The sequence below is a fragment of the Ictidomys tridecemlineatus genome, chromosome 7 (assembly GCF_052094955.1).
Source record: "Ictidomys tridecemlineatus isolate mIctTri1 chromosome 7, mIctTri1.hap1, whole genome shotgun sequence".
Classification (NCBI taxonomy): domain Eukaryota; kingdom Metazoa; phylum Chordata; class Mammalia; order Rodentia; family Sciuridae; genus Ictidomys; species Ictidomys tridecemlineatus.
Window position 1 is genome coordinate 165,004,335 of NC_135483.1, and position 26,090 is coordinate 165,030,424.

Consider the following 26,090-nt stretch of genomic DNA (forward strand, 5'->3'; position numbering starts at 1 on the left):
GGAACACCATGGTTCATGCTTTCTGGTCTCTGGCAGCATCCAGCTCCCGTCAATGGTGACTATGGGCCCTTTGTGTGTACAAGTTGCCCTCTTTTAGAGGGAAGCATGAAGTGGTGAACAGATTGGGGACCCTTAAAAACAGCTGCTGTGGGGTGAGGGCATTCAGACAAATGCCCTCAAACTAATGCCCTTAAATCGAAGTGACCGCATCCTGTGTCGCCACGTGCTCCTTTCTCTCTCTCCTCATCCTGCTTCCCTTCTGGGCTCAATTCTCAGGAATTAACTCCTGTTCATCTTTCAGGCCTAAATGTGTCTTTCTCAGATGTATTACCTGGTCCTTATCCCAAAACAAGGCTAGTTTCTCTATTTTGTGTTTGTCAAAGGCTTAAATGTTGAATTATCTGCTATCGTCTTGTGAAACCCTGCAGAGAAAGGAAATGAGTGGATCTGCTGTCTTCTGTACCTCTGCCACTTAGCAAAGTCTGGTGCAAGGCAGATACACAACGTCTAGCAAATTAGTTCATCACTAATTTCTCCTTCTTTTAAAGTATCTTGGGTCATCAGTCAAGTACTTATTCACCCCTGCAATGAATATGTTATCATTCACCCTGACCACTGTGGGGGCTACAAGTAGCTATTGTTTACACTAAGGTTCTAAGTAGAGAAACACCAAGTTAAAGTGGAAAAACAATTAGGAAAAAAGTTTGGCTAGATTGTGGTTTTTGTTGTTGTGTTTTGCTTTGATTTATTTGGTTTTTATGTGTGTATGTGTAGTTGTTTTGGTTTTTGCTTTGTTTTGCAGAGAAAGAGCATCTGAGGCCAGAAACAGGGACAAACTGTAGAGGACTTAGGTCTGAGTTTGGACCTTATGTTCCAAGCCACAGAGAGCTACTGGGTGGGGGGGGTTGAGCAGGAGGAACATGATCAAAAAGGCTAACTCAAAGGTCTTGACTTACTCACACCATGATCTACAACTTCTCATAAACCTATTGTTAATTTATTCAGCCACTTCTTAATACATGTGAAATACACACTTGTACACTAGGTATGCTAGGCCTTGTATGCCTGAGGACCTGGCATTAGAATTATAAAGAAATTTGAAAGCTTCAGCTCATTTGATTAGGAGTGTTTTCTGGAACACCTCTGTGGTGGGAAAGATGCTGAAACCCCACCCGGACCAACTGAGAAAGAGATCTTCCCCATTAGCCCTGGCAGAGGGATGCCAGATGTCTGTGGTTTCTGGCCTGACACGCTGTCATGTAGTGAGTGTTCTTAGCATAAAGGGATTGCTCTAATGAGGGTTCCATGACCTCATGAAGGAAGTGTGGGGAAGAGAGGTCTTGCCACCTCTCCTGAGCATCTACTTGCTTTACTAATCTGCAATGCCAAGTCCTGGGCATGACTTCAGCTGAAAGAACAAGGACTGCTGGATTTTATCTGTGACAGCTCACTGGAGATGTTCAGAGAGGTCAGCCTGGTATGTTCTTCTGATCAAGGGTCTCTATGTATACCTAGAGATATTTCAACCCAGGAGATCTTAGTTTTGGTTTCTGCTTTACCTCTTACTCCTGCGTGACCCTGAGGTGACCACTCTGGCCCATGGGCCTTACATTAAAAAGAAAATGTACAGTGGTTGACTAGATCACTGTTTTCCAGCAGAATGATCACAGGGGTGGGGAGAAGGAGTGCAGAGGGGCTGGGTGGATGCAGCACTCCACACTTCTCCTTCCACTAGGGCACAGGCTGGACTTGTTCATATGTTTTCCTCTGAGGGGACATTTCCCAGGGTAGAATAAGGAACAAGTTGAGCAAGTGTGAGGTCTCAGGAAGCGCACCCTATACTCCAAGAAGAATGAAATCCATCCAGGATATGTTCCTAGGCTAGAGGTGACATTGCAGAGGGAGGTTGGGCCTAGATTATTGTTTTTCACACTGATGATTTCTAGACTAATGCCCTCAAACTTCAGAAAAAGCTAGAAAAGGTGTGGGCTGTGTGCCCAGCCAGCTTTGAAGCCAGGATTGGTAGGAGTGAGGCACAGGATTAGAGGCCAAGCCCTCAACATAAAAACCTCAAAGCAAGGAAGTCTCCACCTCCTGCCCTCCCCTCTGAGGCTCCAGCCAGGGAGAGAAGCCAGTTGCTGGTCCTAAATCCTTTCCACTCACTTCTGTGGCTGGTGCCAGAGAGCACTCCCCATAGAACTGTGAGCCGAGCATTGGCAGGTGCCATGCCTTGCCCATCGGGATCGGATGCGTTGGTTTTCTTCGTGAACGGGAGGAAGGTGAGTGTTGGGTGTTACTCCCTGGCTTGCAGAGGTCAGCCTGCTACAGGGCCTGATTCCGCCTGTTCCCCTCTCAGTCAGGGCTTGGCTCTAGCAGCTCCGTGGGCTCTGCCATTCACTGCATTACCTTACACAGAGAGCTTTGCCTCCCTGAGTCCTCACTTGTGGAATCTGTTTCCTGGGGCTTTTGTAAAGATGAAAAGAGAGCCACTCCCTTCATTGCTTAGGATCCCACAAAGTGCTTATATAACTGAGTCTGAGACACGAAGGACTTTCTCCAATATCATCTTCATCTTCAGACTCAGGAGGATAAGAAATGGAGCTTGCTTTATCTTTCTATTTACCAACTTCATTTTTCAGTTGAGTCCCCTTTAAGCAGAATCCATCAAAGTGTAATCTCCATCAGTTTAGTGTCCCCCTCTCTCCCTGGGTGTAGCCGAGTTCCAGGGGGAACCTATGTGACAAGGGCAGGGTCTCCTGGTTGCCACTTTTCCCTAACGTCCTCCCCTCCTGTCCTCACAATCCATCCACACAGACCACTGCCTGCCCTCAGCGCCCTCTGCCAGGCCCTGTCATGAGTCTGTATCTCTCGAGGGCACATAGCTTCTCTCGGGCCTTGTGCCCTCTCCTCCAGGGCCTCTCTGACCTCCAATCCCACATTCCTCACTGGGGTTAGGTGTGTCTCCCCCACCCACACACACACACCTCTGGGCTTGGCCCAAGAAAGGAAATAGACCATGGAGCTCCTAACGTCTCATCACTTGCCTAAGAACCCTCTCTCCTGTATCAAATCTTCCCAACCAGCAACCACCATGTACTTCCAAAACAATCCACAAGCTGAGCCCTACCTGCTTTGCCACTGGCCTTGGCTTTGGAGACTCAAAAGAAAGCCAGAGGAGGCTCCTTCCTCCTCATGCTGTTCTGTGTCCTTTCAGAGTAAAGTAGCTGCAGTCAGAACAGAGAATAAGTCCAGGGTTAGAGGTGGTGGGGGTGAGAGTGTTAGGTGATAAAAAATAGGATCCCACCACATTCTCAGTAAGTGTTTTAAAGGAATTAGGGTGGTACAGGGGCAGGCAGAGGGGGACTTCTTCCCTTGGATAGGTGCCCCTGGAATCCAGAAAGCAGCTGAATTTTAATATCTCAACTTGGAAGTACCTTTCTATAATTCCTTATTCTTTGAGGTCTAAAAAAGTATATGTCTTCCTTTGGGGGGGGGGAAGAAGAATCTAACACTGACGCCCACTGGATCTTCTCTTTCTCTATACAACAAAATGACCGTTTTCTGGACACCTCAAGACAAAGTCAAAGGAATATCCCAAGATACACAGTGGGAAAGAGGCACCAAAAAGGGCCCTCATGATTTCTGAGTGCCAACACTTCCACTTCCCAAGGGGAGGGATAGAGGAAGTCTAGTGTCTCACCAGAACCACCCTGGGCCCTGAGTAGGGTGTCAAGGCTCACTGTAGGGCCACTCTGCTATTGAGTACAGTAGGTTGAATTGGAAGATTCCACTAAGGTAGATAGGGGAGCAAATGTGAAGAATACAAGTCCAGGGGCATTTGTAGACAGAGGTGGATCCCAGTTTTTATCATGAAGATCAGAACTGCCATGCTTTGTGAGGCTCCTACCCCTAAATGTGCATGAAAGTTGTCTGACTTCAGAGCACCAAAAAAATAAAAAATAAAAAAGGTGCATGTCTAATATGATAGCCGAAGCCCTAAATCAAACAGGCTATAACAGACATTCCACTGGTCACTGATTCAACCCCATAATAACATCTCTTCTGTTTTAACACAGGTGACAGAAAGAAATGCAGACCCAGAAGTGACTCTGCTGACCTTCCTACGAAAAAACTGAACCCTTTTTAGCTAAGTCCTGGCTGTGTCTGTTCCTTAAAAATCAAGCCATGTGACCATGGGAACTGATCACTTCCTCCATCCAGTTGGCCCTTGGCCCTTGCTATTTGTTTTTGGCCATGGTTTTAAGTTGGATCTCAGGTGAAGGAGGCTAGTTTGGAGAGGAAGAATTTTCCCAGAGGTGCTTATATTTAATAGCATGAAATAGAAACTAAGCTCTTCATTTCCTCACGAAATAGTCCCTGGAGGGCTTTGCAGGTCCCCAGCAGAGTGTCATGTAATAGAAGTCCTGTTACCTGCCCCTTCATGAAACCAAATTCTCCAGAATCAGTGAGATAGTGTCAGAGGAAAAGATTTTCTTTCCCTATACCTGCTTTCTGACACCAGACTCCTCCAACCCCATTTTATATTCTGGAATCTAGATCTTCATAATGGCCAACATATTTTAATGGGCAAATCTAATGGATCTCTTGGAATTGCCAGAAAAATTAAAATAATTGAGAGAAATTTCAAATTGATTAAATTGGCCTCTACAATATTGTTTATAAGCCCACAAGCTCACATGGTTTATAATTAGTTGTCAATATTTGAAAATTAGGGAATTCCATGTTTTAAAACAAAACTCAAGATTTTCAGCTTCTCATTGTGACTGGGAAACTGGCCAGTCCTGCGTGTCAATAGTCTTGCTTAGAGCTCAGTAGGGACTGTTCCCTTTGAGTTCAGGCTCTCCAGTCACACCCTTGTCACTGTATTTATTTGTGTGACATCTCTGGTTAAGCATTTGAGGCCATGTTTTAATTCAGAGTAATAAACCCTATCATTAGGAAAAAATAGATAATAACAATAAAGACTCAGTGATTCTGAAGTGTTTTTAGCCAGTCTAGTCAATTACATCCAGTTCCATAAAGTGTGTGAAATAGATCACAGGGAAAAGGATGAATGCGGCTGGGCCTAGATTCAGGATCAGACTTGGACCAATCCAGGGGTGCTCAAGGAAAAAATAAAAAAGTAAAGACAGGAGTTTTCTCTGAAGATTCCTTGTTTTTAAATACAAGCTACTGAGCAAAATTCATAATACATTTACTAAAAATAAAGTTCTTCTCCTCCAATTATATGATTGGAGCCCAGAGGAAGACATATAAGAATACTCTATAATGAAATAGGATTTTTCAAAGTTTTTACATCATTATCCCATGATATGCTTGTGATAAACCTGTGACAATAAAGTAGATATTATGCCTCCTTCTGTGCAAATTAGAAAATAGGCAAGAAAAAATTAAGTATGACCCCATGTCACATAGCTAATAAGGTATGGAGTGGCCTTTAATAAGACCTGGAAGTAAGAACATGACTTCAGAGACCTGCAGCTCACCCCACAAAGACCCTAGGGAAGCAGTTAGCTATGGCTAGATGCAAAATGTTCCCCTTGGCAACTTTTCCTTGATCACCCCGACCTCCAGTAGGCCTCACAGGAACCAAGTATGCCTGTGGAAGAGGAAGCTGTGGAGCCTGCACGGTGATGGTGTCTAAGCACGATCCAGTATCCAAGAAGATAAGGTACCCACCAGACACTCAGAAGCCAGAAGAGGGCCTTGTTTATCTGCCTGGCTTGTGTTCTAATCTCGCAACTAAGAAAGATTTTTGGATTCTTGTCTCAGACTCCTCTGAGAAATCCCATAAATGCTGGGAGGCATCTACTCAGATAATGGAAAGATGATTAATTTTACATGTAATTTCGGGAAGATCATAAACCTCCCAAGGCTCGTCTACATGCCCTAGGTTAAAAAAATCCCAACTTAGGCCAACAACATATTTAACAGGTGAGGAAATTGAGACTCAAAAAAATGAAGTGACTTGTTCTGGGTAGAACAAGTAGTAGCCTGTAGAACAAGAACTTGACCCCAGAAAGCCTAAAGCTAATTCTCTTCTACTTTTGGGATGCCCCAACCCTGTAGAATAGACATCTGGGCCACATTATAGAACTTGTGCTTTTTCCAAATCCCATTGGCCCAAGAAAATAAGAGATGGTTTAGAACATAGGTCATTCAATATCATTTAAATTAACAAGCAAAAGAATACGCAAATGTGTAGCTATGGGTAAAAGACCCATATCTTTTGCTTGCCTTTGCTTTTTATGAGGTCAATGTCTCAAAGAATATCTGTTGAAGTTCAAGCACTCTCCTAGAGACCTTAGTCCATTCCTGTTGTTCCCAGATGAGTCCATTCTAGGCCTAGGAAGTTTTTCTGAAGTTCAGAATGCCCATCTCCACCTTAAGGATCCTCAATCCTTGCAGATAGCACAGAGACAAAGAGAGGACTGACTCTAACTGCTCCTTGCTGTCACCTCTCCAGTTCCCCAGCCTGTCAGAGCTGATTGATGGGCTTTGGAGGTCTTCTGCTGCCCTTCTGGCTCCAGTATACTCCATGAGGCAGGACTGTGTTTCTCCTCCTGTTTTTTTTCTTGTGTTTCTCATACAAAGACACTTCTCCGTCACTGCATGCCTGGTGCCCATCTGCTCTCTGTATGGAACTGCTGTCACCACCGTGGAAGGCATTGGAAGCATCAAAACCAGGTTTCACCCCGTGCAAATAAATATGAATCTCAATTTTCACACTTTTTATCTTTATTGCTTTACCAAATGTTTCTTGACTGTACTGATTCTAGATTACGATCAAGTAAGTAGAAGGTTGGGATGTGCATTGATCAAGGTAACAACATCTGTCCCTTGATTTAAAAGAAAACTGGAAATACATCCATGTTTTATTAGATGGTTATCCTTCTTGTTACTTTTTCTACCTGAATTATAAGCAGGATCATCAAAATACCAATTAATGACTATTGGACTATGATCTAGAATAGATACTACACACTGGCTATTATTTGTAGAATAAATACCTCTGTATATAAGAGGATAAAATTCAATATTGTTCCATGTGACACAGAGGTCTCAGGAGTACAATCAGAATTGGGGATGAGAGAGTACGAAGATGGCCGCTGCGTACAGGGGTTGCTGAAGTGCTGAGCGTGGGGCTCTGAGCAGCAGCTTTAATCGAGATTTTAAGCAGCGTGTTAGAGCTCATTTCACCATTAATCTGTAGTGGACCACCTTGCCAAGCAGCAGAAAAAACAAAGAGATTGAAAGAGAGACGCTTTTCTGCTCAGACCCGCGGGCGCTCTGCGCCCATCTGCTGCCTCTTTCACTTCGCTACCGGCAGAGAAGCTGAATACGTAAACAACAGCGGATTGTAAGTACCTGACAAAGAAAGCTCAGTACAACACCTTTTTTTTTTCTGAATATTTTCTATACAAGGAGAGTTAGTGGATTGGGATTGTTGGCTGGGCTGTGGTTTCGGGGCCGAAAATCCACTCCGCGGGAGCCGCCATTTGCTTCCTGCATGCTGTCTTAATGGCTCTGTCTACATGGTCCTGCTGCCGCACCTAGAGACGGGAACTGGGCTGCGTGCCGAGTCCTATCCTCTGAAGGCGGGACCACGACCCAGAACGCAGCAGTTGCTTGTTCCCTGCTGCACCTTTGGGCAGAAACTGTTCTGGAGTTGTTTTGTTTGGCAGTCCCCTGCAAGGGGACCCGCGCTCCAGAGGGAGGGGCCGGAGAGCTGCAGCGGCAGCCGCTTGGGGAGCCAGGCACCTAGCCGAGGAGCGACGGAGGTCCCAGCGTCGCTGCTAAGGCCGCGGACAAGCGTGGCGCCCGAGCGCGGCCCAGAGCCTGCTTGCTCAGGATCACTAGGCAAAGCTGAGCTGACGTGGAGCTAAGGCGTGCAGCCTGGGCCCCTCAGAAAACACACACTGAGCACGAATCAGCTGCATGCAAGCTCTGGTTCGCCTGCTTCTCGTGTCTCAGCACTAACGATCCCACTGAAGTAACTAGTCCCACCTGAACTCACAGAGGTAAAAACCAACTGAGCACCATAGCCGGACCCAGGGAATCAGGAGGGACGTGGGACCTGCAGCGCAGAACTCCCGGCTACTGATTCCACCAGTGCTGACAACAGAGGTCCCTTGCACCAGATACCAGGGGAGTCGCTACCTGAGGGCAAACAAGTTCCCTGGGGCCCTCAGCCCCAAGCCATACAAACTTGGGGTCTGAGGGAGGCAAACAGAAAGGGTGTGGCCAGGCATCCATGAAAACAGAGCTCCCAGGAGCAGCAGACCCAGCGTGTAGCCAGTAGTGTGGTAAGCGTCACAGGTGAGCGGGGCCTGGATTGAGGAACCACAAGAGAAGGCCCTAAGCACTCAGGATTGGAGACCCACACAGTCTGGGAAGAAGAGCTGAGGCACAGTGATTGGTTCCCACCTATCAAGAAAAGAAGCCTGGCCCAGTGGGCATAGCTCCACCTACTGGAAGAGAAGTTAACCAAGCTCTATGACTGCATTTATTATTATTATTATCTTTCAATGATTATTATTAGTACTTTTTAAAATTTTTCTATTTTTTTAATCTTTTTATTTTTTTTTATTTTTATTTTTTTTTACTTTTTGATGTTGATTAGTTGTTGTTCTTTAACTTTCTTATTAATGGTTTCAATTTTTTAAATTCTTTTTATTCTATTATGGTTACTATTATTTTTTAAACTTTAATTTTCATTTTTTATTATCACTATAATTTTTTTTGTTTTAAAGTCTTAATTTTTTGTTCTTTTCTTTCTTTCTTTTCACTTTTTTTCTTCTGTCTTTTCATTTCTTTTCAATTTTCTTACTTCCCCTTTCCTGAACTCTACCTGCCTACACTCATTCTCTTTAGTGACTTCTTCCCTTCCCTTCTATTATCTCTCCTCCCAAGCATCCAATAAATTTATAAGAATAAACAGTAACTCAGCAGTCAAACAGAACAAGAAGTAACATGAGCATAAAAAAGCAAGGAAGAAAAGGAGTACAAACAATGAAGGACAGCCTAAATATTCAGGAGGACTTAGAGTCATCAGAAAAATGGCCATATAAAGAACTCAAGGAACACCTTAGACAGATGGAAAAGAATCTTAAAGATCACATTGAAAGTGAATTACAGAAACAGATAAAAGAAGAAGTTAAGCATCTTTATCAGGAAATAGAGATTATTAAAAAAAATCAAAATATAATTCTGGAAATGAAGGAAACGGTAAACCAAATTAAAAACTCAATCGAGAGTATCACCAACAGAGTGGAACAAGTAGAAGCCAGAACGTCAGATAATGAAGACAAAATATATCATCTTGAAAGGAGTCTAGCCAACTCAGATAGGCTGGTAAAAAATCACGAGAAAAACATCCAAGAGATTTGGGATAATATAAAAAAACCAAATTTACGAGTCATCGGGATAGAAGAAGGCACAGAGATTAATACCAAGGGAATGAGTAACCTGCTGAATGAAATAATTACAGAAAACTTTCCAGAAATAAAAAAGGAAACAGATATACAAATTGTAGATGCATACAGGACACCGAGCACACAAAATCACAGTAGACCAACGCCAAGACACATTGTTATGAAGATATCCAACATACAGAACAAAGAGAAAATATTAAAAGCTACAAGAGAAAAGAGGCAGATTACATTTAGGGGTAAACCAATAAGGTTAACAACGGATTTTTCATCACAGACGCTAAAAGCGAGAAGATCCTGGAACAACGTATTTCAAACACTGAAAGACATTGGTTGTCAACCAAGAATTTTGTATCCAGCAAAATTAAGCTTCAGGTACGACAACGAAATAAAAATCTTTCAGGATAAACAAAAACTAAAAGAATTCGTAGCCAGAAAACCAGCATTGCAAAGCGTCTTGAGCAAAACATTACATGAGGAAGAAATGAAAAACAATAACCAAAACCATCAGTGGGAAGTGCCTCTATAAAGCCAGAGGGCGGGGGGAAAGCTAAGCTAGGAGAAACAAACTAAAAGAAGATAAATAATCAAACATGGCTGGAAGTACAAACCATACATCAATAGTAACTCTAAACGTTAATGGCTTAAACTCTCCAATAAAGCGACATAGGCTGGTAACATGGATTAAAAAAACAAACCCAACAATATGCTGCCTCCAGGAGACGCATCTGATTGGAAAAGACATACACAGGCTGAAGGTGAAAGGTTGGGAAAAAATATACCACGAACACGGACCTCGCAAGCAGGCAGGTGTGGCCATCCTCATATCGAATAAAATCGACTTCAAGACTAAATTAATCAAAAGGGATAAGGAAGGTCATTATATACTGTTAAAAGGAACCATTCACCAACAAGACATAACAATCATCAATATTATGCACCAAATAATGGGGCTGTGACATTCATGAAAGAAATTCTCATCAAGTTCAAGAATCAAATAGACCACAATACAATAATTATGGGTGACTTCAACACACCTCTCTCACCATTGGACAGATCTTCCAAACAAAAGTTGAATAAAGAAACTATAGAACTCAATATCACAATCAACAACCTAGACTTAACTGACATATATAGAATATATCATCCAACATCAAGTGGCTATACTTTTTTTTCAACAGCACATGGATCCTTCTCAAAAATAGACCATATATTATGTCATAGGGCATCCCTCAGTAAATATACAGGGGTGGAGATAATACCATGCATTTTATCTGATCATAATGCAATGAAAATGGAAATCAATGATAAAAGAAGGAAGGAAAAATCCTACATCACATGGAAAATGAACAATATGTTACTGAATGATCAATGGGTTACAGAAGATATAAAGGAGGAAATCAAAAAATTCTTAGAGATAAATGAAAACACAGACACAACATATCGGAATCTATGGGACACAATGAAAGCAGTTTTAAGAGGGAAATTCATCGCCTGGAGGTCATACCTCAAAAAAAGGAAAAACCAACAAATAAATGAGCTCACACTCCATCTCAAAGCCCTAGAAAAGGAAGAGCAAAACAACAGCAAATGTAGCAGAAGGCAAGAAATAATTAAAATCAGAGCGGAAATCAACGAAATTGAAACAAAAGAAACTATTGAAAAAATTAACAAAACTAAAAGTTGGTTCTTTGAAAAAATAAATAAGATTGACAGACCCCTAGCCATGCTAACGAAGAGAAGAAGAGAGAGAACTCAAATTACTAACATACGGGATGAAAAAGGAATATTACAACAGACACAACAGAAATACAGAAGACAATTAGAAATTATTTTGAAAACCTATATTCCAATAAAATAGAGGATAGTGAAGGCATCGATAAATTCCTTAAGTCATATGATTTGCCCAGACTGAGTCAGGAGGATACCCACAACTTAAACAGACCAATATCAATAGATGAAATAGAAGAAGCAATCAAAAGACTTCCAACCAAGAAAAGCCCAGGACCGGATGGGTATACAGCGGAATTTTACAAAACCTTTAAAGAAGAATTAATACCAATACTTTTCAAGTTATTTCAGGAAATAGAAAAAGAGGGAGCTCTGCCAAATTCATTCTATGAGGCCAACATCACCCTGATTCCGAAACCAGACAAAGACACCTCAAAGAAAGAAAACTACAGACCAATATCTCTGATGAACCTAGATGCAAAAATCCTCAATAAAATTCTGGCGAATCGGATACAAAGGCACATCAAAAAAATTGTACACCATGATCAAGTAGGATTCATCCCTGGGATGCAAGGATGGTTCAATATACGGAAATCAATAAATGTTATTCACCACATTAATCGACTTAAAGATAAGAATCATATGATCATCTCAATAGACACAGAAAAAGCTTTCGACAAAGTACAGCATCCCTTTATGTTCAAAACACTAGAAAAACTAGGGATAACAGGATCTTACCTCGACATTGTAAAAGCTATTTATGCCAAGCCTCAGGCTAGCATCATTCTCAATGGAGAAAAATTAGAGGCATTCCCCCTAAAATCTGGAACAAGACAGGGATGCCCTCTATCACCACTTCTATTCAATATAGTTCTCGAAACACTGGCCAGAGCAATTAGACAGACGAAAGAAATTAAAGGCATAAAAATAGGAAAAGAAGAACTTAAATTATCACTTTTTGCAGACGACATGATTCTATACCTAGAAGAACCAAAAGGGTCCACAAAAAAACTACTAGAACTAATAAATGAATTCAGCAAAGTAGCAGGATATAAAATTAACACGCATAAATCAAAGGCATTTCTGTATATCAGCGACAAAACTTCTGAAATGGAAATGAGGAAAAACACTCCATTCACAATATCCTCAAAGAAAATAAAATACTTGGGAATCAACCTAACAAAAGAGGTGAAAGATCTATACAATGAAAACTACAAAACCCTAAAGAGAGAAGTAGAAGAAGATCTTAGAAGATGGAAAAATATACCCTGTTCATGGATAGGCAGAACTAACATCATCAAAATGGCGATATTACCAAAAGTTCTCTATAGGTTTAATGCAATCCCAATCAAAATCCCAACGGCATTTCTTGTAGAAATAGATAAAGCAACCATGAAATTCATATGGAAAAATAAAAGGCCCAGAATAGCAAAAGCAATTCTAAGCAGGAAGCGTGAATCAGGCGGTATAGCGATACCAGATTTCAAACTATATTACAGAGCAATAGTAACAAAGACAGCATGGTACTGGTACCAAAACAGACGGGTGGACCAATGGTACAGAATAGAGGACACAGAGACTAATCCACAAAGTTACAACTATCTTATATTTGATAAAGGAGCTAAAAGCATGCAATGGAGGAAGGATAGCATCTTCAACAAATGGTGCTGGGAAAACTGGAAATCCATTTGCAACAAAATGAATCTGAATCCCCTCCTCTCGCCATGCACAAAAGTTAACTCAAAGTGGATCAAGGAGCTAGATATCAAAACAGAGACTCTGCGCCTGATAGAGGAAAAAGTTGGCTCCTATCTACATATTGTGGGGTCGGGTTCCAAATTCCTTAACAGGACACCTATAGCACAAGAGTTAATAACAAGAATCAATAAATGGGACTTACTTAAACTGAAAAGTTTTTTCTCAGCAAGAGAAACAATAAGAGAGGTAAATAGGGAGCCTACATCATGGGAACAAATTTTTACTCCTCACACTTCAGATAGAGCCCTAATATCCAGAGTATACAAAGAACTCAAAAAATTAAACAATAAGAAAACAAATAACCCAATCAACAAATGGGCCAAAGACCTAAACAGACACTTCTCAGAGGAGGACATACAATCAATCAACAAATATATGAAAAAATGCTCACCTTCTCTAGCAGTCAGAGAAATGCAAATCAAAACCACCCTAAGATACCATCTCACTCCAGTAAGATTGGCAGCCATTATGAACTCAAACAACAAGTGCTGGCGAGGATGTGGGGAAAAGGGTACTCTTGTACATTGCTGGTGGGACTGCAAACTAGTGCAGCCAATTTGGAAAGCAGTATGGAGACTCCTGGGAAAGCTGGGAATGGAACCACCATTTGACCCAGCTATTGCCCTTCTCGGACTATTCCCTGAAGACTTTAAAAGAGCTTATTACAGGGATACTGCCACATCGATGTTCATAGCGGCACAATTCACAATTGCTAGACTGTGGAACCAACCCAGATGCCCTTCAATAGATGAATGGATAAAAAAAATGTGGCATTTATACACCATGGAATATTACGCAGCACTAAAAAATGACAAAATCATGGAATTTGCAGGGAAATGGATGGCACTAGAGCAGATTATGCTTAGTGAAGCTAGCCAATCCCTAAAAAACAAATACCAAATGTCTTCTTTGATATAATGAGAATAACCAGGATCAGAGCAGGGAGGAAGAGCAGGAAGGAAAGATCAACATTAAACAGTTACAATAGGTGGGAGGGAAAGGGAGAGAAAAGAGAAATTGCATGGTAATGGAGGGAGACGCTCATTGTTATACTAAAGCACTCATAAGAGGTTGCGAGGGGAATGGGTAAATAAACAAGGAGAGAAGTGAAATACAGTAGACGGGGTAGAGAGACAAGATGGGAGGGGAGGGGAGGGGGGATAGTAGAGGATAGGAAAGGGAGCAGAATACAACAGATACTAATAGGGCATTAGGTAAAAATGTGGATATGTAACAGATGTGATTCTGCAATCTGTATTTGGGGTAAAATTGGGAGTTCATAACCAACTTGAATCTAATGTATGAAACATGATATGTCAATAGCTTTGTAATGTTTTAAACAACCAATTAAAAAAAAAGAAAAAAAAGAATTGGGGATGAGTAGGGTCTAAAAATAGCTTTGCTAGATTAGGAGTACAATCATTTTTCCAAATCCTAACCTGAAACCAGAACAAAGAGTTTGGATCCAAGAGTAATGGCATGCACTGGCAGAGAACGCATCAGTTCCTCTTTAGTGTCCTAGAGGTTTGGGGAGTCACAAGACCAGATCAACTGAGTCCTTCGAGGCAGAAGGAGCCCCAAGAATCTCTGAGTTTAACCACATGAGAATCATTTCCAAGACAAGCAAAGGTAAAGAATCCAAAAGAGTCTGTTAGAATCTACTAGATTAGGCAAGATGCTCACATCAGGTCCATAAACCCCAATGCTAGGATTACACTCTATCCTGAAATCTAGAACAGGGCTTCCTATTTCTGTTCCTAAACATCACCAGGGAGGTTGTTCAAGATGCAGATCCTGGGTCAAGAGGTTGGGAGCAGGGACCCTGAGTTCTGCATTTCCTACCAGCTCCCAGGGGAAACCAATACTGTCGGACCACAAACCACCCTTTAATTAACAAGGATCTTAGACACAGACCAAAATACTTAAAAGTAGAATTTCATCTGGGCCAACACAAAAGAATTCAAAGAAGAAAGGAAAATGAGATTGACAGTAGATAGTATTCAAATTAATCAAGAAGAGGTAGCCTCCTGGTCACCCTCCTTGATGGGGTGTTCAAGAAAACTATTTTTGAAATTTATGCACACGCATTATAATTATTAACGCCTGAAGAGTTCCTCTCTGGGAGTTGAAGGTGCACAGTATCTCAACTTGAAGGATTGAGCACCTGACCTTGAGAAGTGCCTATAATGATAGTCTATGGCTTCTGAATCACTTCCTCCTAGAGCATCCTACTAAAAGGGACACAGAGACCCTGACAAAGAGGCTAGGGTACATTTGCTCAGAGGGAGGGTTCCACCTCTCCTACCTTAATTAATTGAGTTAATTGCAGCAGGAAAGTATGGCTGTACCCATGCTATGTCCTTCCAGGAAAGAATTGCCAAGAGCCATGGCACCCAGTGTGGATTCTGCACTCCTGGGATGGTGATGTCTATGTATGCACTAGCTACCCCAGCCAGGTGGATAATTTTCTTCAGGCTACTATATGTCACCCTCCACATTATTCCTGCCTTACTAATATCTCCACATAGGTCATTTCTAAAGTAGCTACAATCCACCCAAGAGCAGAGAAAGATGCTAAGCAGTTCCCTTCTTATCACAGTATATACATGGTATGTTCTGCAAAGCACTGATGCACAGCATATGGACCACACCACTTATCTGTCCAGTGATTTGTGTGGCTGCCTTCATTAAGGGCCTGTGTTAGTACTGGGGCTGCCCTAACAAACCACCACAATCAGGTTGGCTGTAAGGAGGACCATTCATTCCTTGCCTCTTCCTAGCTTCTTGTCTTTGACAATAGCCCCTGGCATTTTTTTGGCTTATAGATGAATCACTTCAATCTGTGACTCCATCTTCACATGGCCTTTTCCTGTGCCGGTACATCCAAATCCATACCACCACCCCCACTGCTTTTTTTTTTTTTAAAAGGACACCAGTCCATAGGACCTATCACAATCAAGTATAACCTCATTTTAACTCAATTACATCTACAGAGATCCTATTCAAAATGAGGTCTTAGCCACAGATTTTAGGGGTTATATCTTCAACACATCTTTTTAGAGACACAATTCAACCTCAACAGAACTCTTACAAATTGAGAGAATTCTTTAAAATTTTCAATGGGTGTAACTTAATAAAAAGGAGTTCATCAATATGTCCTTTTTATGGGATCAGTTAACTTCATCTTCAGGTGTCAACACTCTTTAAACAAGTCATCTTTTATATTGAGATTTTTTTAAATATTTTTTTTTACTTTTAGGTGGACATAATATCTTTATTTTTATGTAGTGCTGAGGATTGAACTCAGGTTCTCATGCACCACTGAGTCCCAGCCACAGCCCCTAGACACACAGATTCTTAAATTGACCCTCAAGCAAGCACATGCCTGTATTCAGCCAGCTGCTGATAAAATTCCTCCTCTCTCCTGTCCTCTCTTTTCTCTCTGCTCCAATGCAGAATATCAGTTTAAGTCATGTAGACTCCCTACCTTCTTTGGGTCCCTCTCCTACTCTAGTCCTTCAGCAGATTCTCAGTTTAAAGCATGGCCAAGCCCAATCTCCCTCATTAGGCATTCAGAGAAGACTGGTAACTGGTCCCATTACCTAAGGCTTCCTCCTCCTCCATGTGACTCCCTTTAGGCCTTTCTCCTCTCTGCCTCTGCACATTTCCTCCTCTGCACCTTGCTTGTGTTGCTCTAAGAACTCAAACTGCTCCATACCAGTCCAGAGCTTGCTCATCTTTCAAGCCTGAGCTTCTTAGAAAGGTATCCCCAGATGAGCTCTAGTCCACACTGACCCTCCCACTCCCTATATCCTTGGAAACCTGAGGTTTGCAAGCTTTACCATGCAATAGAATAAACTACAAACCTCTTAAATGCATATTCCTGGGCCCACCCCCAAGACATTCTGATTCTAGAGAATCTGAGCAGAGCCAGGGATCTGTATTTTTAACAAAAAACAGCCTTCAGGAAATTCTGCTTCATGACCTTAAAATCCCAGAGGAGACCAATGACAAACTGCCCGAGGCATGATACTTTTCTCACCTTGTGCCTTGGGAATTTTTTATAGTTTCTGTTATAGGATCACGAATATCTTACGATCTGAAATATAGTTGTTGTCAATAAATACACAATGGGGATGAAGGTGGAGCTCAGTGGTAGAGTGCTCACCTGGGCCCTGGGTTCAATCCTCAGCATCAGCAAAAATAAATAAATAAATAAGTATCTAGAGCTATTTAAAATTTCACAAGAAGCCAGTAAATATAAGTCCTCCTGACTGTCATGCTTCTCCTCCAATTAGGTAATCTCTGCCGCTGCACTGGGTATCGGTCAATTCTTGAGAGTGGCAAGACTTTCTGCATGATGAGTAGGTGAATCTAGGGACACCCTACAGAGCAAGAATGACAGGGATGCAGGAATTAGTTTTCCCAGACCATCTCAAAAATCAATAAGGGAGATAAAGTAAGTGAGCTCCAACTGACTCACTGAAGTTTAAGCTATTTCCTGGGGATTGGGTGAGTTCTGTACCACCTTTGATGTTGTCCAAAATCACAGACAGAAGTCAAATGATCTAACCAGACATCCAGATATTTTTTTTTTATCAGTTAAGTAAAGTATCTAGATAGGACAAGCAAGAGGGCCTCAGGAAACCCAAGTAGACACACAAGGGGATAAAGTTTGCTGTGGTGAGGTAAGGTTTATTCCAGAATCTAACCAGCTGGGAAGATATGAACAGATTTAAAAAAAAAAAGTTGAATAAGTAGAGTGGAATCCAAAATTCACTCCAAGTGCAACAGCACAGGGAGCTTCCTCTACAAAATGGGGGAACTTCAATGGGCTGTTGTGAAAATCAGGTGAGTCTTTCTTGGCACTGAGTAAGAGTTTAAGAAATAGCTACTACTGTTGTTGATAATGTTGTTGACACTATGAACTAGCATTTGACGGGGGTACCAGACAGGTGCATCTGATGACCCTCTACTGAGGGTAAGATGGTGATGGGCAACAAAGTCCTTAGATCCAAGCAAAGATGACCCCACAGTTTAGAAGGCCCCCCTCTGATCTTTCTCCAGCTATTCTCAGGAGTCAATGGGGAAAAGTGACTTGCCTACCTGGAGTCTTCACCCCTTTTCTAGGTCATTCTCCAAGTATGGTTTTTGACTCCACTTTTAGACCAATATAAGCCCCTTTCCTGATATGCTCATCTACACCCTGCACCCTAGGTCAAAGGGAATGGACAGAACTTGGAGACTCTGGTGGGAGTGTTCACGTGGGTGAGGCCCCTCATAGTGGAGAACAGAGCCAGGGCTGAAAGAGAAAGGGAGCAGGCTATAGGCTGGGGCCACCATTTATATTCTTTCCCCAATTCCACAAATAATAGAGGTAAGCCTAGAGGTGGACAAGCAAGTATGTCCAGCTAACCACAAAGTCAGGCAGATGTTCCATGTCCTTGTGTCCCAGACTTCTATTGCCACATTGGGGAAGCCAAAGTTAACAAGCCAAGAAGTAAAATGAATAGACTGTGAACCCAACAAATTGCAGGTATAAATGGAAAAGCTCTTGTGAAATACAAAGAAAGTTAGAGGAAAGCCCTTTCCCTATGGATGTGGTGCTATTCACCTTTCCAGGCAAACTGATTCTGGGGATAAGGTAAAATGTGGTCAGAAACTGCACGCTACAGCCAACACGTCCCATGGGACTTTAATGGGCGACAGCAACCCAGCCCTAGAAGGGTTGTAAAAGGTTGATATCTCCTGGGCCAAGGGAACATGGGCTTCTTTCCATTATTGTTGACTCAAGGTCCATCCTGGCAGCTCTCAGAGATTTCAGTAGAAAAGGAAGCTTTCTACTTTCTTGGCCCAGCTATTTCAGTTTCTTGAACAGAATTAGTAAGATGGCAGTGTCAGACACTTGGGAAGAGTTAGAGAACTGTTGAGGTGTCTGAGAAAAGGTATTTTAATAGACACTTAGGAGAAATTATCTGAGGAAGAATATAGTAGAGGTAAGTTTGGAGGAAACAGAAATGAAAGAGATTCAAATGAAAACCTGCTTTAAAATTCATTATCAACTCATTCTCTGTCAACCTATGCATATCCCAAATGTCTGGGAGATCTGATTTCTTCTTTTGCTTCTTTCAAATTTTTCTCAAGTACCTTATATGAAATATGATTATAATGAATAATGTTGTTGAATATTGTATAGAGTATATTGCTATTGTCCCAAAAAACATTTTGTAAATTAATTATACTAAGTATTAATCTTAAAAATTCATAGATATTATACAATATGTACAAAAATTTTCATATACTATGTAGTATATAAACATGTAATATATAAATGTAGTATATATATATATATATATATATATATATATTATGTCAAATATCATTAATAGAATAGGGTGATGATAGTCTCTTTTATACTTTGGTACATTCTGTGTCATTTTATATTAGCATAATTATTTTATATTATATATATATATATATTCTATGTATATCATCTTATATAAATAGAGAAATACAGCAAAAGAAGAAAGGCCTTATGATTATCCATGTTCCAACAGAAACTACCAGCAGTGTTAAAAAGTGAAAATCGACAAATCCTTCAGGACACATATATACTTACCTATTTTTTAAAAAGTGTTTAATATAAGGCATCCTTCCTCTTAGGGGTCAGCTGACTGTCAGCAGAAAGGAACAGGAAAATGCTGCGTGAATCAGAGAGAAAACCATTCCTCCTCACTGGACAGGAAAAGTGACGTGAATGTCTTTGTTAGTTTGGGTCTCTGGCTGTGAGTGGCCCAGTTTTGAAACTGGACTTGCTAGTTTCAATGGTCACTCTCTGCTTTACTTAGAACTGTCCTAAGTGTATGCTCAAATATGGCACTTGGCATTTGGAAGTGGGTAAAATGGCTATCTGAAGCAAAGACCCCTATTTTCCCCTCAAAGCCTAAAGGACTAGAACAAAATCTACTTGCACAACAGAAAAAACATCCACCCCTCCTGAGGGTGGATCATGAGGTGGGAATGGATTTTGGAAGCTGCCCCAGCTCACACAGAGTCCGTACTCTGTCACTGCGCCTCCTTCTCTTCAAAGAGGGCACAGCAACCTCAGGAAGTCTGAGAGCCCTCCAAAGTCACATGTCAAGTTAATGGCCCCCATCCCTAGGACATCCAGCCCTAAACATTCCAGCCTCTGAGTATCAAGAGATACTCATTTCCAAAAAGGAGCCACTGCCAAGTTCTCAAAGAAATTACTTGGAGAAGTTAAAATGCAGGATAAAATAGAGAACTGGCTCCTGTTATACAAGAAAACCTGAGAGTCAGAGCAAGTCTTAGCCAACACTGTGCCTATTATCCCCTCCTCCATCTCTTCAAACCTACCCTTTTCTTTTGCCCTTCAAACCTACCTTTTCTCCATGTTTGCCCCTGTCACTTATTGGTCTAAAGAAAGTGTCCAGTGGAACAGAGAATGTTTCCCAATGGATGTGGGCTGCATCCCCCATGACTACTACACAGAGGATCATTACCTTGGTGCAGTTAATACTTTCTAAAGTCAATCTCAATTTCTTGAGAATTCAATTTGGGCAATGATTGGTCTCTAGGGGCCACCTGATTTACATTAACCAAACTTAAAAGAATATGATATTTAATCTAGAATGTGCTCCAATATGTTCATAAAGAAACACACGATTATTAAGTGGGTCTTGGGATCAGCGAACCACAAGTCCTTTTTCTACAGGAAATCTTGTATAGGAAATCAAATTATATTGCAAAGGCTGTGTGCCTAGCAAGGACACAGAGCAGTTGCACCATCTCAACAGGTACTGTTCTGAAAGACCCCTGTTCCATGGAGGTGGCCATTCTACCTGGCCAGGTGTCTGCCTTGCAAATCTGACTCCTCTTTAAGCTCTGTTAATATCTTCTGTTTGGGCAAGTCTTGGCCTAGAACCTGTTTAGGGGAACTCTTCATTTCTCAGCCTTGAATCATTATGCTTATCTGACATTTTCATTCTCAGGCCTACTCTCATTTCTAAGTTTTAGAGATACACCCCATCATCACCTGCCAAGTACTGCCCATATTTAATCTAACATAAAAACTAGTCATTCTGATATTGGCCCTTAATGCCTCAATCTGTGGCCCTAAAAAGAACCTTTAAAAGGAGAATTTTCCTCCTGGAAGCTGGGAAGACCCCAGAGACATAAAAAAAAGGGCATGGGGGTTGGACAAATGTCAGACCGTTTCACCTAATCATCACAATTACCCTTCAAAATAAGCATTACTTCCCCCTTAATCTTTAGAAAGGTTAAGTACCTTCCAATGGAAAGGTCAGAGAGCCGAGCTGAGAGTCAACTAGACCTGTATGCATCCCACATCTAAGTACCCTCCCATGGCACCTGCTGCCACCCCTGCATCCCAAGGATCTCTCCCAATTTTCCTTACTTCTTTAGGAATGTTTTCTGGCAACAAGTGTTTTCCAAAGCTAAAACAGCTCTGAATCAGGCAGGATGACGGTTCAGGAGATGGTTCACTATGCTTTGGTTTCCTTAAGTATAAAATCGAGATGACCATTAACTTCCTTTATACAATTATCATGAGAATTGAATAAATTATTATACATGTAAAAACACTTGGTTGGGGGTGTAGCTCAGTGGTAAAGCACTTGCCTAGCATGCAGAACAGGGAGGAAAAAAAGCACTCAGTAAATATTAACTATTATTATGAAAGTCAGGCTCCATGAGTGAGTGTATGTGCATGCTAAATACAGGACTTCTCAGAGCTTTTAGCATTTTGAATCCTGACTTGGCCGGGGGAAAGACAGTGGTTAACACAATGTAGAGGGCTTATTTAATGTCTAATAATTCTTCATACAATGTCTTAGCATTTCCCAGAGTACTTTTTGGAGCAGTTCATAGACTACTCTTTCCTCTAATATCATGCTACTGGAAAATCTGTATCTCTCTTACAAGATTCGTATTTAAGTTATTTAGTTTGAACCATTTCCCTATATAAGGAGAGTAGGTGAATTAGTATTAGTTAATCTTGCCTAATTCCTATAAAGAACTACAGCACTGTTGCCAATTGAGTGGGGCTGACAGGGCCATCTGCTTCTTCCTTCTAAAAAGATTTGCACAGAGTTATTTGCGAAAGAGGAGTTCCAGCCATTGGATCCAACCCAGGAGCTCATATTTCCCCCAGAACTCTTGGTAAGATGAGTTGAGTGTTTTATGTGCTTGTTTAAATATAACCGGTTATGAACTCAGTTTTATAAATCCACCCATTTCCTTCCTGTGACACTGTCAAATTGTGGAAGTGGTTGATAAGATGGAGATGCCTGTTCCCTCCCCAGCTCACCACCCCTGAGCCACCCCCTGAATGTACCCTGAAGCCCCATCTGAGGTTTTTAAAAAAAGATTACACCATTGCTTTCATCATTATTATCTGGAATTTGCCCCTGTCAACCATCCAGGTGATAAAGCATTGTAAGATCCTGCTTGGTTTTTCTGGCCACTCCAGTGAATTGGCTCCCAAAAGCACCCCTATTCCTTACCCTCCCCTTTGTCAGAATCACAGTCTTTATTCCCAAGTATTTTGTGTCTCGTTCTGTAAAACACCTTTTTCTGAAGATGTTCATTCATTCATTCAAAAATGTTTGTCCAACAAGCCAGCACTGTTCTAGGTACTGACATGAAGCAGGAAACCAAGCTAACAAAAAGCCCTGCCCAAGAGAGCTTGCAGTCTGGTAAGAAATAAGCAAAACAATAGATGCCCGGTTTCTGTTCTCTCCACTAAAAGGCTCAGGGGTCACTCTAGTTAAACTGGGCTAACTGGGCTGCATGAAATAACCACACAAGAGACACAAATACCTTTTTCTTTGGGGTTCTGTGATGGCTCCTCTGACCTTAAGGGTCCGCAGAGAGAGAGAGAGAGAGAGAGAGAGAGAGAGCGGGCGCGCACACACACACACACACACACACACACACACACACACACGCGTGCTGACCCCTTTTATTGAGGAGAAGTTATTCAAATGAGGCAAGGGGTCAGGTTTCAGGGGGCTGAGTCTATCCTCATGATGTCCACTGTCAGCAGGGTGACTGACACCTGGATAGGCCACACCCAAGGGCATAGTAAGAGGAGGGGACACACACAAGGCACTTCCATGGAAGATTCTGTCCTAAACAGGGCAAGGAGTTATATTACAAAGGAACACGTGAGCATAGCTTCACCCATGGGGCTGTAGCAAGACACACCCATTTCTGTGACTGAGCGCTTCAGCATCCAGCTGGGGAGTGTAACTCAGTCACCCTTAAGGTTGGCTGCCCACAAATAGATAAGAAATACAATGTGTCAACCAGTGAGAAAGTTGAAGGAGAAAAATTAAATAAAACAGAAGAGAAGAATAGGATGCAGGTAGTTGCCAGAGAAGACTTCTCTGAGAAGGTACCATGGGAAGAAAGTCTGGGAGGAAGTGAGGGAGCCAAAGATGTGCAAAGATGTACAAAGATGTGTGGGGCAAGAGCCATCCAGGCTGTGGGAACAGCAAGTGCAAAGTTCCCAAGGGTGAGAGAACAGCTGGTCAAGGGACAGAGTAGAGGCTGGCAGGGCTGAGCCAAGTAAGAGGCAGCCTCTGCTGGACTGAATGCCACTCAGCTTTTACTCTGCAAAAGACAAGGAGCCATTAGGAAGGCCTGACAGAGGAGGGATATACCCCTGCAGATGTAGCAATGGGATCATCCCAGCTGCTGTACTGAGAGTAGTCTACAAAGGGCCCACCCCGAATATCTTTCTGAGGGGTGGTGGCTGGGACAGGCTGCCAGAGTAGGCAGTGAAAAATGAGTGGATTCGGGATCATTTTGCAAGAAAAGCTTATTGATGGATGTGATGTGGGTGTAGGAGACAGAGGTGGCAAGGCCAAGAGCTTTGGACAGCTGAGAGAATACAGCAATTTACTGAGAGAGCACAGCAATTTAGAGCACAGGGGAAAAACTTTAGAGAAAGGGGTCATTTTTCCTTTTGGGGTTCCTTATCAGGGGCTTGGAAAGGGATTGGCTGGCAGGAGCTCTCTTTCAGACAGGTTAAATTTGAGAGGTCTGTTACATACCTAAGAGGCAACATTAGTGCTCATTCAGATTGAGTTTGCATTTCAGAGGAAAAGTCCAGGATGAAGATGTTAATTTAGGAGCATTGGTGTAGTTGTGATTTTTAAGAACATGAGACTAAATTATGCTAAATTAATCCACTCTGAATGGATGACAGGTACCAGCTTATTTTGTCACTTGTCTCCCCTCCCCCCGCAAAAAAAAAAAATCTAATTTCAGGAATTTGGGTATTAGCCAATAGGTGTAGTGAGCATCTTTCTGGGCAAGTGGAGCCCAGAACCCCCAAAATCTTTCTATTCCACCTGGATACTTGTTATAACCCAGGAGGACTGGTGTGCACACAAGCACACACAGTTGCATTTGCCCTTAGAGGATGGTCGAGAACTCAGGAAAGGGAACCCTGACCTTCTATGGAGAGCGAGTGACCTGGATCTCCCCTGGGACCCTCCAGGATCTCCTGGAGCTGAAAGCGAAACACCCAGAAGCCCCTCTGGTCCTGGGCAATACCTCACTGGGTGAGTGGCTGCAGTGGGTCTCATCCCACCATCAGGACTGAGCTGAACCTGCTGTCTATTACTCTGTTTTTACTGCATGTTTTAGGAATAAAAAAATCTCATTCTGTATAATAAAACCAGTGGTCTCCAAAGTTGGAGGTACATATACCCTGATAGTATGTACAGTGACTCCATGAGGGAGGGTGTAAGAATTAGCAGGGCTTTTAAAAAATCATTTAATTTATCTATCCTTTTTGGTAACACCTTTTATTAAGCCTACCTTCAAATAATATTATTTCATTTCATTTACAATATAAGAACCTTACAGCAATATATTTTCAATTCCTCCCCCATCAACCTTTGTGCTATTATTGCATTATATTTTTAGTTTTTTAATTTTAATCTATTTTTAATGGGTGCAATACAGTTATACCTAAAATTGAAACCCAATGTGATATGTTCTTACCTGCACATGACATAGTTTGGTTAATTTCCATTCTGCGGTTCCTCCCCTCTCCCATCCCTTCTCCCTCCCCCTCATCCCCCTTCCTCCATTCCACTGTTCTCCCTTCTGTTTTCAGATCCCCCTTTTTAAAAACAATTTTTTTTTAGTTGTCAATGGACCTTTATTTTATTTATTTATATGTGGTGCTAAGAATGGAACCCAGTGCCTCACACATGCTGGGAAAGTGCTCTACCACGGAGCCACCACCCAGCCCCAGATCCCCCCCTTTTTTGTTCCTTACTTCTCTCTACCTTCTGTGTGTGAAAGAAGACATTCAACCTTGACTTTCTGAGTCTGGTTTATTTCACTCAGCATGATGTTCTCCAGTTCCATCCGTTGACCAGCCAATGACATAATTTCATTCTTCTTTATGCCTGAGTAAAACTCCATTGTGTATATATACCACCTCTTCTTTATCCAATCTTGCTTTGTTTTTTAAAATATTGAGTAGACATCATACAATTTTATAAAAATATTCATAAATATTAACAATACAATGCACACCCAGGGACCACCCACACCCATCTTTAAGATTTTGAATTTACCAAGAACTTGAAGGCTCCCTGTGCCAAACCACATTCCCTTCCTTTCCTTCCCTTCTTGAAGACAATCCTTTGTCTACATTACATGTTGGTCAATATTTTCCTTGTTTTTATGATTTTACCATGCATATTTGAATCTGTAAACAATGTCATTTAGTTTTGCATATTTCCAAACTTCATACCAATAGTCCAGCACTCTTATTCTTTTGCAATTTGCTTTATTCATTCAATGTTCTTGACCTAAAATTCACCCCTATTGTTGCATGTAGCTGTGCTGTATTCTATTGTATGAACATGGAACAATTGCCCCTCCATTCTATTACTGAAGGACATCTGTTGAAATAGTTCCAGCTGTTTTCCAATTTGTGCTATTACAAATATTCTCATTTATGTCTCCTGATACCTATGTACAAGAGTGTTATGTCCTATTTTGATATAAATGTAGTGAGTATCTAGATAAACAAATGCATATATTGGGAGAGCATCTATAAATTTACTTGGCAAGGAAGCA

General features: G+C 41.6%; 1 protein-coding gene across 1 annotated transcript in view; it reads left to right on the top strand.

Annotated features, from left to right (window-relative positions):
• Positions 1 to 2,225: 2,225 nt before the first annotated feature.
• Positions 2,226 to 26,090, top strand: part of LOC101965594 (aldehyde oxidase-like) — a gene marked incomplete in the record, with an annotated part of 249,943 nt that continues 226,078 nt past the window's right edge. The window contains 7 exon segments of the mRNA NM_001282248.1: positions 2,226 to 2,279; positions 4,077 to 4,134; positions 5,596 to 5,692; positions 6,616 to 6,724; positions 15,309 to 15,382; position 15,384; positions 17,233 to 17,305. Of these exon segments, the coding sequence (NP_001269177.1) occupies positions 2,226 to 2,279; positions 4,077 to 4,134; positions 5,596 to 5,692; positions 6,616 to 6,724; positions 15,309 to 15,382; position 15,384; positions 17,233 to 17,305 (466 nt within the window).